At 50.7% G+C, this 15,007-nt stretch overlaps 1 protein-coding gene across 10 annotated transcripts in view; it reads left to right on the top strand.

Annotated features, from left to right (window-relative positions):
* The window catches only part of EHMT1 (euchromatic histone lysine methyltransferase 1), a 119,085-nt gene that overhangs the window by 97,148 nt on the left and 6,930 nt on the right, over nucleotides 1-15,007 (top strand). For all 10 annotated transcript variants that reach the window (XM_033518330.1, XM_015644803.1, XM_015644807.3 and 7 more), the window contains 11 exons: nucleotides 132-214; nucleotides 1,419-1,525; nucleotides 3,312-3,434; nucleotides 5,745-5,846; nucleotides 6,341-6,445; nucleotides 9,140-9,294; nucleotides 10,014-10,181; nucleotides 10,531-10,675; nucleotides 11,319-11,396; nucleotides 12,637-12,752; nucleotides 14,895-14,981. In XM_033518330.1, the coding sequence (XP_033374221.1) occupies nucleotides 132-214; nucleotides 1,419-1,525; nucleotides 3,312-3,434; nucleotides 5,745-5,846; nucleotides 6,341-6,445; nucleotides 9,140-9,294; nucleotides 10,014-10,181; nucleotides 10,531-10,675; nucleotides 11,319-11,396; nucleotides 12,637-12,752; nucleotides 14,895-14,981 (1,269 nt within the window). The remainder of the gene's footprint in view (nucleotides 1-131; nucleotides 215-1,418; nucleotides 1,526-3,311; nucleotides 3,435-5,744; nucleotides 5,847-6,340; nucleotides 6,446-9,139; nucleotides 9,295-10,013; nucleotides 10,182-10,530; nucleotides 10,676-11,318; nucleotides 11,397-12,636; nucleotides 12,753-14,894; nucleotides 14,982-15,007) is intronic.

The raw sequence follows: 15,007 nt of genomic DNA, 5'->3' as shown, positions 1-15,007 counted from the left end.
ATTCCTGGGACATTCCTGGGACATTCCTGGGTCATTCCTGGGACATTCCTGGGTCATTCCTGGGTCATTCCTGGGACATTCCTGGGACATTCCTGCCTGCTCATCCCTGGGTTCTCTCTCCCCTCCTGCAGGCCCAAGAAGCTGCGGTTCCACCCGAAGCAGCTGTACTTCTCTGCCAGGCAAGGGGAGCTGCAGAAGGTCCTGCTGATGTTGGGTAGGTGCCTCCTTCCCAGGCCAGGGCCCCTCTGGCAGCACTCCCAGCACTTCCCAGCACTTCCCATCTTCCCAGTGCCCCCGGGAGCAGAGAGACTCCTCTGTGGTGTCACTGGGAAATGTGCACTGTTCCCCACTTGTGTCTGCATTTGAGCGAGGTTTTATCCAGGCTGTGTCCCCAGAATGACCTCCATGTGGTTTTTCCTGTCCCCTCTCTGTGCCTGGAGGAGATATTTGCATCCTGTGGAGAGGGAAAAGATGGGAGTCAGCTCAAGACAAAACCCATCAGCAAGAAAGCAAAAAGGAAGAGCCTTCAATCCGTGGGGTTTCTTTTGGGGTACAGAGTTGCCTTTCACCAGGTGCCTCTGAGCTGCTGAGCTTGTTTTTAGCATCCAATATTCCCCAGGAATTTCCCCCTCCAAAGGACACAATGTTTCCTCAGGATGCTTCCTTTCCACTCCAGTACTTTGCTGTACATTTTTGGATGCTTTCTGTTCTTGCCCTTTATCAGTTCCTTCTCTTTTTTTTTTTTTTTTTGTCTAGCAAGTGTTTGCTCCATTGTTCCTGTCTTCAATAGCACAGAAATGTTATTCATTGATATTTAACTACGGCCTCATCATACACAACATGTTATCATGCCCAGACATCTTTGTCTGGCTGTCAGCATCATCTGTCAGTCTCTGCACAGCTGTGAGAATCTCTGGCCAGATCCTGAGGCTGGGTGGAGAAATTCCATCCATGTTGCAGCTCTGTATTTGCAGGGGTGCCACAAGGATCGCTGACATTAATTGCAGTTAACAGTGGTGAGACAGAGGCCAGGTGGTACCAACTCTTTGCTGTTCCAAATTTCTGGGTTGCTTTAAACCAAGCAGTGTTTTTTTCTTCCTTTTTTTAATCCTTGTGTGGTGTTTGTTGTTTTTGAGATGAGTTGTGCAGCTGAGGGATGTGGCCTCTGGAGAGACATTAATGCCTTAAAAAGGTTTTGAATCCTGTGGTGTTTGTAGCTCTGGGTTTGAGGGCTGCAGCATATTGAATGTGCAGGGGACTGGCCTGAGAGCTGTCTGGTGAAATGTGCAGTGAGACATGAGCAGGGCTGAGGATGGGCTGGGAAGCCATCCTTTAAAAGCCTTTAGCTGAGACACAATTCTCCTGTTACACTTCAGTCTCTGAACCATGGTTGAAAGTGTCTCTGCTCTGTTTTGCAGTGGATGGAATTGACCCTAATTTTAAAATGGAGCATCAGAGTAAGAGAACCCCTCTCCATGCTGCTGCTGAGTCTGGCCACGTGGACATCTGCCATATGCTCATTCAGGTCTGTCTGCACTTCCAGCCCTCTGTACAAACCATTTGCTCTGGGCTTTGGTCTGCCCCACCTGGAAATCTGCAGTGGAAAAATCCCTCCTGTAAAAAACACCTCCTCCACCCCAGGGTTTGCTGAGGGAGGAGTGGGGCAGAGGAGGCTTGGAGGGCACAGCTGGAATTGTCCTGCTGGGCTGTTCCCCAGGCAAGGAGCAGGGGAAGATTTGGTGCAGGGCACTGTGGGGCAGGTGGGGATCTGTGCCTAAGCACAGCCAGAGCTGGGCACTGCCAGATGTGCCAGATGTGCCAGATGTGCTTGGATTTGGTCTCCAAGCCAGGTTGCTCTTGGTGATGAAGGCCCTGTCTTCCCTTCTGTCAAAGCCTGAGGAGCTCCAGCAGGATTTTTCCTCTGCAGTATAAATGTCTCACACATGGAAAGGAGTGAAGGGACGGTGCAAGTTTGGTTTGTGGTCTGAGATTTGGATTCTAGCTGAGGGAAGATGGTCAAAGGCATAGGGATGTTGTTGAGCCTGCTCCAGAATGATGTGAAGAAGAAAAAGGATGGAAGAAATTGTAGTTTTTTCTTTATTATACTGGTGTGCTTGGTCTGGAGTGACTGGAAGTGTGTTTTGCTTACCCTGTGGGATTGGGAAACCTTAAAGGGCTGTTGAGAAGGCAGCAGTGACTGGCCCTTGGAAAAGATCCTGCTGGGTGGTGCATTTCAGCAGCTGGAATTGGAGGCCTTCAGGTACTGTTTGAAGGCAGCAATGGGCTTTCCTGGCTGCTCTCCCTGAAATTACTGCATGTGAAGACAGTGGAATGAGGAAAAGGAGTAGAACTTGTGAGATATTACAAACAATTTAATTATCAGTAGACTTGGTTTGTTTCCAAAGTGCTTCATCTTGTCTCTCCCTGAGGTCTGGCTTCTGCAGCAGCCCAGTCTTTGGCTGGGAATGGCCCCAGCCTGTTCCACTTGAAATGCCTGGAGATGCCTCTCCTCTGCTCTGGTTTAAATAGCTCTGGCTGGGGAAAAAAGAGTCAAAAGAGAGGAATTGAGTGGGAGGCACCTGAAAACAACTCCTTGTGCCAGGTGAACCTGAGTCAGCTGCTGTGGACAGGTCTGAGCCTCACACACACACACACTCCTGCCAAGAGCTGTGTCTGAGACATTCTGGGCTGAAGTTTTGGGTGGTTCCTGAGCTCAGCCCAAGGCAGGATAACCTGACACAGCCATGGTTTGGAAAAGAGTGAGGCTGAGCTGAACAGATGCTCAGAGACCTCTGTGGAAGTGGTGCCATTGACTTCCACAGGAATATTCAGCCAATCCCCAGGATATTTTCTGCAGCTCCTGCCTCTGTTGCAATCAGGGGGTTGTTCCTACTGCTTGTGACATTGAGAAGAGCTGGTTGTTGTAGCCTCAATGATAGACCAGGGAAAACAAAGCTGCTGGAAAAAGGAGGGGGCTGACTTTTCCAAATTGTTACACAAACAATATCTAGAAAGTAGGAGTACAAAATCTATTAATAACAGGAGTTATTTAATACCAGCTGTTGGCTTCCTTACAGTTCCTTCCTGGCTGGGGAAGGCAGGAGAGGGGGCAGGCAGCGTGCACTATTTCCAGAGCAGGTGGATTTGCATTGCCTTCTTTCCTGGGTTTATTTCTTCTTTCTTATTCTTTTTTTTTTTTTTTTCCCTTGCTTGATATGGCTAAATTTTGGTATTAAATCTTGTTATTAAATTTCTACTCCCACATCCTTCCTCTGCTAACTGTCCTTGTCCTTGCCCTGGCCTCCCAACAGGCTGGTGCTAACATTGACACCTGCTCCGAGGACCAGAGGACCCCGCTGATGGAAGCAGCAGAAAACAACCACCTGGAAACTGTGAAATACCTGATCAAGGCTGGAGCACTCGTAGATCCCAAGGTAGCAGTTTATTCCTTACCTTTTTCTCCTGAGGAAGCCTCTGTCCAACGTTTCTTCCTTGAAGTTTTGGGTGGAAGTGCCCAGGTTGAGGAGAAATGGACTGGTTGGTCTTGGGGTAAAGGCTGGAGGTGTCATAATCTCATTTTTCTGCTGGCCATGAGCTGTTTGGGGCAAGTGTTGTCACTTGTCCCTTTAGGTTGTGGCACCAAATGTCAGGGGGATTTGATTTCATAATTCTTAGTGTCACAAATCCATCACAGTGGAGTTGGATTTTCGAGTTCCCTTCTCTGTATCTACAGAGTAATAATGATTTTTAATAAACTCTCTATAATGATAGTTTTGGGGTGATGTTTTAAAATGGGCTGGTAATTAGGTGCTTGCCAAGCCAGGAAAAATGACAGAGGAAGCTTTCCTTTCCAAAGGACTGGTGTGTGGATTCTTGCAGTCATGCTGCAGTGGCAAAATCAAACCCCATCTTTAAACTCTACCCCTTAATTTAAATCAAAACAATAAAATGCAGCTGTCTCTTTGCCTTTAACGTGCTCTGGTTGCTTTGCCATCTTGGAAAATACACAGAGCATTTATTAGTCCCATAAATCAGATGCTATTTGGAGCACAGGAACCCTCCCCATGTGAACTCATTGTCACAACCTGCTGCTCTTGGCTGGCTTTGGGAAGGAACTGGCAGCACAAGGTATCAGGTGCTGCCCAGTCCAGACCCTAAATGCATCCTTGGGAGGCTGGTTCTGAGCTGGGAAGGGGAAAAGGACAGGACAGGCACCTGTGGGTTCATCTTGGGGCAGCCCAGACATCCCTCACCTGATTTATTCTTGTGGAAAAAAAAAAGAGGGGGGGAGTTGGTGTCTCTGAAGGTCAAAGGAAGGAGATAAATTCTGAGCTTCCAAAAGCAAATCAGGAGCCTCAGATCACATCTGAGCTCTAGGCTAGTTTATTACATTAATTAGCTTCTTGCACCAACTCAGGCCTCTGTTTGAAAGCAGCAGCACTGGTTTGGAAGCAGCTGGGAGATGCAGCCCTTACCTGGGCCAGGTGTGTGCAGAGCCCTGGCACTGCAGGATGGAGGCTCCCCAGCCCCCAGGGGGAAGATGATGGTCCTGTTACCAGGATGGAAAAGCCCCACTCAAAACCAGAAGAAACTTTACAATAAGATCTCCCTGCTCTCCCAGGGCTGAGGAGCTGCACTCGCTTCTTACCAATCCAAGGGGAAAGCTGTGGAATTTTTCAGCTGGAGCAGGCACTTATGGGGGTGGAGAAGCTCTTTCTGTGTCCCAAGGAGCCCTCATGGTGCTATTCCTGACCTGAGATGTCCCCTCCTTGCTCAGAGAGTTGCTCCCTCGCCCTGCATCACATCAGCTCCATCCCAAACCTCTCACCTCCAGCGTTGCCTCAGGGATTTAGCTGGAAGGAGTCATTTGGTTTTCAGTCTTTCCCTTCCTCCTCCTGATTTCCTGCTCTCTGAGCCTTGCTCTGTGCTCAGCTCTTGGGATATAAATGCCTGATAAAAATCAGGCTGCAGCCAGAGAGATCTTTGGTGTGAGGGTGGGAGCATCTCCATCGTGACTCACAGCCTGTCCATCTCCTCCAGGCCTTGTATTCCCAGCTCCCAAAGGCATTTTCCTTTCAACCTTGGGGTTGTTTTTTATCTCCTGTCTGGGCAGATGGCTGTGGGCAGGCTGGGGGCCTGATCTCTCTGGAGAGAGACACCACACCCCTGGGCCCTGCTGCCAGGTGCTGGGATAAGGCCTAACAAAATCCAGAAAATAATAAAAATTGAGAAATGGAGCATTTCAAGTTGAGACAAAGCAATTTTCCTGGTGTAAAGTGCAAACTTTGTCTGTGTAAGGGATTTCTGCTTCCCTTTGGCTCTCCAGCACACAGAGAGAAGGTTGGAGAAGGTTTGGGGCTGGTACCTTCCCCAGGCTTTGCAAAGCCTTTTGCACTCTCAGCCTCCTTCTCTGTGCAGGTGGCACCTCTTTGGTGTCAAGCCCCCAAGCTCTGCTTAGTGCTCTCCTGCTCTCTTGCAGGACTTGCACTGCCTTCTTTCCTGGTTTTATTTCTTCTTTTTTATTCTTTTTTCCCCCCCTGCTAAATATGGCTTAATTTCAGGGGAAAATAAATCTTGTCATTACATCTCTACTCCCACATCCTTCCTCTGCTACTTGTCCTTGCCCTGGCCTCCCAACAGGCTCCTGGAAGTGGGGTGGAGACTTTTGGAGTCCTCTGCTCCATCTGGGAGCTCCTGTGCTGTTCCTGAGCATGGCTGAGGGTTTGTTGTGTGCTTGTGTGCAGGATGCCGAGGGCTCCACGTGTCTGCACTTGGCAGCCAAGAAGGGGCACTATGACGTGGTGCAGTACCTGCTCTCCAACGGGAAGATGGATGTCAACTGCCAGGTGAGACCTTCCCTGGCCCAGGAGCTGCTTTGCCCAGCTCAGGGACTCCCTCAGCAGATTTGCAGTTTCTCCTTGGCCTTGAATTTGCTGTGGAACCCGTTGCTCCAGGGTGTCCCTGTGCCTTTCCTGGTGGGGGGATCACGGGCAATGGTGTGGGATGGGCTGAGCCTGGCACTTGTGGGGTTTGCCCATTGCCCTGGGGTGAGGCAGAGCTGAACCTGGGGCGAGGGCAGGTCCCCCAGGCTTCTCAGGGAGTTTCTCTAAGGCCTTTTACACACCCTGAGTGTTCCTTGTGCTTTCTGGACAGCTTGAACAAGCTGGGGATGCAGAGCCAGCCTGCTGGGCTGGAGTAAACTCCAGCTGGCTCAGGCGTGCTGCTCCCAGTCACGCTGGGCTCTGCAGGACCTGCAGCAGGAGGGGAACGAGGAGAGACAGGGGAGGGCAGCAGGAGGCTGTGTCTGTCCCCTGTGTCACCCCTTGCTGTCCCTGCCCAGGATGATGGTGGCTGGACACCGATGATCTGGGCCACGGAGTACAAGCACATCGAGCTGGTGAAGCTGCTGCTGGCCAAGGGCTCGGACATCAACATCCGTGACAACGTAAGGCTCCTCTGGAATCTCCTGCCCTAATTCCAGTCTCTCTTTAAACCCCACACACACCCAGGGTGATGGATTTTGGGCTCAATCCCTTGCCACAGTGTGAGTGAAGAGAGTTCTCACAGGGTTAGAGAGTTTTCCTGCATTTTGGCAGCTTGTGGGATGTCCTTTCCCTCCAGCTGCTCTGTCACAGCCTGGGAGGAGGCTGGAGGAATTCAGCTCTGGTTCCCATCCCTCTGTGCCCTCTGTGCTGCCACTGGACACTGCACCAGGCAGATCCCCTTTAATCCAGACTTACCTTGTCCCAGGCCAGTGACTCTGGGTGTGGGTTAGGGGCACCCTGTGTGCCTTTTGAGGAGAATGAACTCGTGTTTGTGGGGCTGGGCACTCTGCCAGCAGCTGTCCAAGCCTGGCTTTTCCTGGGCATCACTGCCATGAAAGCTCTGATGTGTCCAGAGCAGGGCCAGGCTGGCAGCTCAGGCTGGAGCTGCTCTGCCCTTCAGCTCCAGTTCCAGTGGGAACTGAGCACTCACTGGAGCTCGGTGGGACCCCCCTGGGGCTGTGCCAGCAGCTTTCCCAGGGGTTTTCAAGGAAATAGAAAAGATACAAAGGAGATACTGTCTGCTTTTTTCCCCAGCCTTCACCAGGGGAGTCATTGTATCAGCACTGCTCCTCTTTTTTTCGTATACTATGTTTCTCATGTTTTTCTTGGAGTCTCTATGGATATGGCAGTGTGGTGTCTCACCCCACTCCTGTCAGGGTCCAGGGCCAGGTTGGACAAGGTTTGGAGCAGCCTGGGAATAGTGGAAGGTGTCCCTGTCCATGGCAGGGAGTAGATGACTTTAAGGTCTCTTCCGAACCAAACCTCTCTGTGTTTCAGTGGTTTAACCCCAGCCAGTCACCAAGCCCCTCACAGCCCCTGGCTCGCTCCCCCACCAAAGGGGAGAGAATCAGAAGGGTAAAAGGTAGAAAAAGACCTGTGGGTTGAGATTCAGTTTAATAGGGAAAGCCAAAGCCACAGCACACACAAAACAGGGAATTCATTCCCTTCTTCCCATGGCTGGGCAGCTGTTCAGCCCCACCCTTGCAGCAGTGACCTGGGAAGATAAAAACCATCACTCCAAGCATCCTCCTTCCTCCTTCTTTCCCCACTTGATTTCCTGAGCTGATGTCAGATGGTCTGGAATGTCCCTTTGGCCAGGGTCACCTGTCCTGCTGTGTCCTCCCAGCTCTCTGTGTCCCCAGTGAGGGGGGAGGACCAGAGCAGGCTCTGTGTCAGCAGAAGTAAAAACATCTCTGTCACCACCCCTGTCTTCAGATCAGCCACTGGGAGAAAGATTAACTCTACCCCTGCCAAACCCAGCACATTTAGACAGTTCCCAGTTCCCAGGCAGGTCTGGATCCAATCCTATTCCTAAAAACAAGATCAAGGTGAGAGGGGGCTTTTGGGGCTGTACATCTGCTTGCTGACTCTGAACAAAACACACTCTTTGATCTGTCACAGCTTCAGGATCACACATTAATGATGAACATCAAATCAACAATTTACTTGAAAGAAAACCCTGCTCTTAACAGCTGTGTGTGTCACACATCCATCCTGGGCCTGCAGCTGGGGTGTCCCGATGGATGTGCTTGAGGACAAATGTCACCCATGCTGGGAAACATCCTGCTCTGAGAGAAATGCTTTTGATTGTGATGATGCTGCTTTTCAGGCAGGAGCAATGCAAGGCAGAGCACCTCTCCAGGTGTCTGTGACCTGTCTGAGCTGCAGCACGTGGGTACAACCCACAGGGTGGATGTTTTCTCAAGATTGTATGGGATTTTTCTAGATGATGCTGTCAAGGGAAGCAGGAGCTGGGTAGAAAAGTGTCTCCCCCTTCCCTGATGTGTGGCAATAGCTCCCTGTTTAAGGCAGGACCTTAAGTTATGTGGTAACAGCTCAAACACTCCAGCAGCAGCTTTGTTTTTGCTTTGAAAAGAAGAAAAAAGGGGAATAGCTGGGTGATCATTACTATCATTTCACTGTTGTCATCGAAGTCTTTAGAGCCTGTCATGGGGAAGGGATCGACGTGTGCTGCAAATTGCAGTGTAACAGAAAACAGGATCATCCCTTAAAATATCTCCATCAAAAAGATGAGTGTTCAGCTATTTCCAGTGCTGCTGGTGAGAGATGAGTACATACAGTATTTAAGAGATGCCTGGAGTCAGATTGATTGCTTACCCCATGGCTCCTGGTTCTCTTTTTGGCAGCTTCACGTACCCTGTGTGCTCTTTTTCTCCTCAATTTCGTGCTGTGCTCTTTTTCTCCCTAATTTTGTGGCCCTAGGAGGCACAGTAGCTTTCTTGGCTGTTGGGGCTGGGGAAACTCAGCTTCCAGCCTTTTCCAGCATGTTTGTTCATGTCTGTCACCCCTCTCCTGGATTGATCCAGATTGGTTTGTGGCTTGGAGGCAGACGAGCTGTCTGTGTGTGTGTAGGGAAGGTGATGGATTGCCTTGTGTGCAGCCTCCCCATCCTTGGTGTGCTTGGATGGAGTGAGAACTCCCTGTTTGGCTGCTCTAAGGTTTCCCTGTCCACCCTGGGCATTCCCAGGGTGGGGATGGTGGGGATGAACGCTGCAGGTGCGGAGCTGAAGGAAGGTGGCATCCCAAAGCCACGGGGTTTGAAACAATCTCCACTCTGTTCTCTTTCCCTCCAGGAGGAAAACATTTGTTTGCACTGGGCTGCTTTTTCTGGCTGTGTTGACATAGCTGAGATCCTGCTGGCAGCAAAGTGTGACCTGCACGCCGTGAACATCCACGGGGACTCGCCCCTGCACATCGCGGCCCGAGAGAACCGCTACGAGTGTGTGGTGTAAGTGCCCTGCTCACCCCCTCCCTGCCTCCCTCAGTGCTGCCTGCCAGGCTCAGGAGAGCCTCTGAAACGCCTCTGGTCTTTACACACAGCCCAGGATTGGGATGGAAGCCTTCTTTTTCTCCCAGGGGTGGGGTGTGTGAGGTACCAGCTGCTGCCAGAGCTGGTCAGAAAGTGCGGCGTGTTCTGGAGTCTGAGGGGCTGTGCTCAGCCTGGGCTTCCCAGCAGGAAGGTGTCAGGCTTCCTTGATTAAAGCTTTTTTTCCCCACAACTAGCATGGTAACAGGGCTTTTCCTTTGCTTCATCCTTGCTCTGAATAAAGCCATCATGTTCTCACCAAAAGCTGGTGAGTATAAACAAGGGCCAAGTCCACCAGCAGTTTCCTGTGGGACTTTTCCATTTCCAGCCTACTCTTCCCACCCCATATCTTTCCCTGCCAGAGAGAGTTTCAAGCCTGTCTGAAGTTAGGCTGGTACCAGCAGGGTACCTGAAGCAAGGCAAGGTTTGCCCAGAGCTCTCATGGGTGCCCAGAGCTCCAGTCTGTGGCTTCTGTCAGAAGGATTCACTGAACCATGCTTAATAAAGAAAACTCAGGTGATTATTCACTACTACAGATTCTTCCTCGTCCCCTGAGGGCTGGCTGGAGGATGTGATTCAGCTTGTTTTCCCCTTGCCTGCTTTCTCCTGGGGAATCCTTACCCTTCCTTGCTGTTTTGCAGTCTCTTTCTTTCCCGTGGCTCGGATGTCACTTTAAAGAACAAGGAGGGTGAGACCCCGCTCCAGTGCTCCAGCCTTAACTCTCAGGTCTGGGTGGCCCTACAGATGAACAAGACTCTCAAAGAATCATCTTCTGAGAAGCCTGCCCAGATAGACAAGGTGGTGAGCAGGTGAGAATAGGGCTGGCTTTGCTTGTGGGTCATGAAGTTGAGCCCTTGCACAGGGGCCTGGCTTAAGAAAGAACTGTGTAGCTTCTTAAACTGGTGTGAAGGTCAGTGTGAGCTTAGCAAGAATTAAGCCCATGTTGAATCAGCCCATGGCTTGCAAATCCATCCTCCAAATGGAAATATTCACAAGCACAAAGAACCATCTGTAAGGCAGGGTGGGAAAACGTGAGCTCTGTTCTAATCTGAATGTCTTGGAGTGCTCAAAGCCAGTGATTCTGCCCCAGGATGGAATTTGAATGGCTCCTTGTCTGGGGGGACTTTCCTTCTGTGACAGTTTTTTCTCCACTGACAGAGACATAGCCCGGGGTTACGAGCGGATCCCCATTCCCTGTGTCAATTCCGTGGACAGTGAGCCCTGCCCCAGCAATTACAAATACGTGTCACAGAACTGTGTCACCTCCCCGATGGACATTGACAGGAACATCACTCATTTACAGGTGAGGGGTCGTGCTTGGGTCCTGTTCTGGGCTGTGCAGCTCCTCAGGACAGATTTGTACTTCCAGATGGGAATGTCCTGATATCACCAACAAATTCCAGCTAAGGCTGAGTGCCTCATCTCCAGCTCTTGTTGTAGGAGATGGGATTTTCATTGTCAGTTTTGAGGCTTTAGCTGTAGCATTGGCCATCTGGTGCTGGCTGATGTAGCTCCCATTTATCCTTCTCCTCTCCTCTGAGGCTGGAGAGTCGGGGATTTGTTGGGACACCTTCCCTGTGCTGCCTTCCCATGGACTGCAGCGCCCAGGCCGAGCTCTTGGCTGTGACACCCTGGTGTCACTTGGAGCTTTCCTTGTCCTCAGGTGTGGAGAGCAGCTCACAGGGCATGGGGAGGGTTAACAACAGGGGAACATCCTGTCCTGAGGCTGGCTCAGAATGAGATCCTTCCTTGCCAGGCAGAGTCCTTCGGTGCTCATTGCACACAGAAATAAAGAATGGAGTAAATCTGCCATGGAACGGTGGAGCTGTGATCCTCCTGGCCCAGAAGCTGCAGCAAGAGGAGGAGATGTGGTTTCCTGACCCAGTCACCAGTTGCAGCCTCAGTTGTGTGGGTGGTGTGGAATTAACCCTTTGTTTCTCTTGCAGTATTGTGTCTGTATAGACGACTGCTCCTCCAGTAACTGCATGTGTGGCCAGCTCAGCATGCGCTGCTGGTACGACAAGGTGAGGACACACAGCCCCCTCCTGGCTCACACCAGGGCTTGGGAGCTGAATTTTGTCTAATTCAGTTTCTTGCACAGCTCAGAGCCAGGTTGGACAGGGCTTGGAGCAGCCCTGGTCTAGTGGGAAATGTCCCTGCCCATGGAAGGGAAGGAGCTGAGCTTTTTAAGGCCCTTTCCAACCCAAACCATTCCCTGCTTCTGTGATTCCAGCTCCTTTCTTCTTGACTTAAAATGCCTGAAGTTACAGTCTCAGCTCTGAGACATGTGTGATAATCCAAGCTGTGTGCTCAGGGCAGCTTTTCTTGTGTTATTTATTTGTGTTCCTCTCGTGCCAACTGAGCCATTAATTACACCCATGTGATAGGGAGCATTTAATAATCCATGCATGAAATCAGCTTCCATTTCAGAGCAACGTGGGAAGTGCTGTAAGATGTAAACAAAGGGAGAAGAGTAGACAGAGAAGTTTTTTTTTTATAATCTGCTTTTATTTGTTGTGATTCCTCTGGATGAAGGTAAAGATAAGGTTTTTTCACTGTCAGAAAGTCAGGTTTGTTTTGGGTAAATGCTTCAACCCTCCAGGGAGGTTTTGAGATTCATCTTTGGGCAGGTGCTACAAAGATCAGAAGTTCTGTGAATCTCTGCAGGTTTCTCCCAAGGGGAGTGTTGGCATCTTTCTTGGCTTTCTAGCCATTTATTTACACATTAATAGGTGATTACACCTCTCAAGCCTCAAAAGCCACATTTGTTAAATATGATAAATTGCATCCATCACTTCCTTAGTCCTGTATGTTGGTAAATAATTGAATTGTAGCTTTTTTTGGGAGTGTTATTTGGGAAGGTAGTGTGGTTCACAGAACTGGCCTTGGACTCTGCAAGTTCAGGCTTTATTCCAGAGGCAGACTAAGCATCCACTTCTCCCCTCCAGCACAGCAAATGGCAATAAATGATGATGCACACCAGTTTTCTGCACAGCACTGGGAGGTATTTTTTTTAATGCTGTGTAGGGTGATAGCAGGCAGCAAAAATCCAAATTCTCTGGCTGTTTGTCAGCTGTGGGTGACTGTGCTGCTGTCAGGGCAGAGCAAAACCTCTGCAGAACCTGAGCTCTGACGCTGGGTTTGGGGCACGACTCCACCGTGGGGTTCTCTGGGCTGTTTTTACCCTGGAGGGAATTTCTGCCTGTGGTTTTGGGGGTCCCAGGAGCAGACAAATAACCCAGTGTGGGGTTTTCTGTCCTTCAGGATGGCAGACTCCTGCCTGAGTTCAACATGGCTGAGCCCCCCCTGATCTTTGAGTGCAACCACGCGTGCTCATGCTGGAGAACCTGCAGGAACCGGGTGGTGCAGAACGGCCTCAGGTGAGCAGGAGGGGCAGACACAGCTGAGCTGGGCAGGACCAACCCCAAAGCCATCAGATTTCTGGCTCTCAGCTCCCCCCTAATCCCACAAAACCCAGCACAGAAGCTGGGGCTGGTGGGATGGAAGTGGGTTCCTGCATGCTGCCGGTGGGAATGAAGCAGCAGTGGGTTGATGAGCTCAATTAACGTCTCAGTTAATATTTGCACCCTGCCCATGGCACCATCAGGTGGGAACTGCAGTGTTCTTTCATCAGCTGACCATAAAACACACAAATGGCTTGTGGGTTTGCATGCACAGCCCAAGTGTCTCGGTGGGGAGCTGAGAGGGACACGACAGCAGCAGAGTCTGAATTCAGAAGAACCAGCAGTCTAGATTGGAAATACAGGCCAGCATGCCCAGACTTGGCTGCTTAAAATTTCCAAGTTCTTGGCATGATTCCCCCTGAATTAGATACCTGAATGCCTGTTGGCCTCGCTGCTCCAGCTTAGACTGTTGGGATTTTGGTGCCTGGCTGAAAATGCCAATGTTCTGGTTTGGTTTTGGTGGAGTTTGCCACTGCACTAAATTCAAAGGGATCCCACTTGAAAAAAAAAAAAAAAAAAAAAGACCTTTTTGAATTTCTTTGTGGTGCTGACAACACTCTTTTTGCAAGCTTTGTAGTTTCAATGACATTTTGCAGTGTTAAAAATAAGCAAGGAAGAAACTGGATGTGTTTCCTCAGAACTTTACCTCTCCCTGGTTTTCCCTGCCAAGCTCCGGTGCGTCCGTGGGTGTTTCTTTAGGAGATGCACAGCTAGAGCTGTTGCTTTGGCATTTTTTGCCTTGCTGAAGTGTTTTTTTCTGAAGGATGGGAAGGGTTGGGAACCCAACCACGAGCTGGGGAGAGCAGCTCTGCTGGGAAGGGGGGTCAGGTGCTGGGCAGAGCTCACGGTCCCTGGGGAGGCAGAGGGGAAGGCTCCTGCCCTGGGGCTGCAGCTGCCACAGGGGGGCTGCTGCTCTGTTTTCAGTGTTTTCTTGATCAGATTGGCTCCAAATTACCTCTGCCTGGCAGAGCACACGTATCCAGCTGGCAGCCTGGCCCAGCTCAGCTGGCAGGCTCAGCTCGGAGCCACGGCCCCGCTGCCACCGGTGTTGGCTCCAGCGCAGAGCTCAGATCTGAGCTGGGCTCTGCTCTGCTGGACAAACCAAAACCTGGGGGAGCTCCCCCAAGCCCCAAACCCAGTGTTAGACCTTGTTTCTTGGAGAGCAGTCACTCCCCTGAGGTCATGGTTTGCCCTGGTGAAGCTGTGGACAAACAGGATAAAACTGAAATCCCTTGGTTTGAGCTGACAGTGCAGGAGGGAGTGGGTGGGGGGAAGAGAAGTACTGGGAAAAGCAACAGGGTGAAGTTAAGGTGAGCATCAGATTTCACTTAATTCCGATAACAGCGTTGCTGAGAGTGGGTTTTGGTTCCCTCAGGGATAGAGCAAGCTTTTCCTAGCCCTGGAGACTGTTCATCCTGCACTTAACTCAGGTTCTGGCTGAGCACGAGGCAGAATGACTTACAGGATTGTTTCTCTGCCTATAAACCCCATCAGTAAAATTCCACAGAGCAGCTATTATACCAAGAAGTCTCAAGTTGCAGCTTTTCTTTCTTGTCTTTCATCCAGGCAGCTGGATATGATGGAATTGCTGAATGCCCTGGCTTTGGCAGAGGGCAGAGGGGTCAGAGCACTTAGCTCAAGGTGTTCTTTAGTCCCTGGGAGCTCCTTGCCTTCCCCTTCAGCACCACTCCCTGCACAGCTCTGCTGCTGTAAATCCTCTTCCACCTTCCCTGCTTCGCCCAGGGCTGTGTGGAGGGGGAGGAAATGCTGCTGGTGGCGTTCTGATATCCTCTGTAAATCATCATCACACTCAGCATCTAGCCCTGCTACCTGTCCCTTGTCCCTGGGCTGTTTCCATGCCAGCATCTGCCCACAGCTGGGAGCGGTGGGAGTGGAGCATCCCTGCAGGGTGAGAACGGGAGGGTGAATATTAAAATCCTCTGGGAGCGTGTGGTGATGGAAGGTGCTGGCTTTTTGCTCATCTCTAAGTGAAAATCTGTTCTTTCCATGGAGTGCTGCCATCAGTGTGGCTTCATTTCCTCTCTTCCTCTTTCCCAGGACTCGGTTGCAGCTTTACCGGACCCAAAAGATGGGCTGGGGAGTGCGGACGATGCAGGACATTCCTCTGGGAACCTTCGTGTGCGAGTAAGTTGGGCAGCTTCCACCATCCC

Source organism: Parus major, chromosome 17, assembly GCF_001522545.3.
Source record: "Parus major isolate Abel chromosome 17, Parus_major1.1, whole genome shotgun sequence".
NCBI lineage: Eukaryota > Metazoa > Chordata > Aves > Passeriformes > Paridae > Parus > Parus major.
Note: the sequence above shows the minus strand (reverse complement) of the source record. Positions and strands in the feature narration are given on the sequence as shown.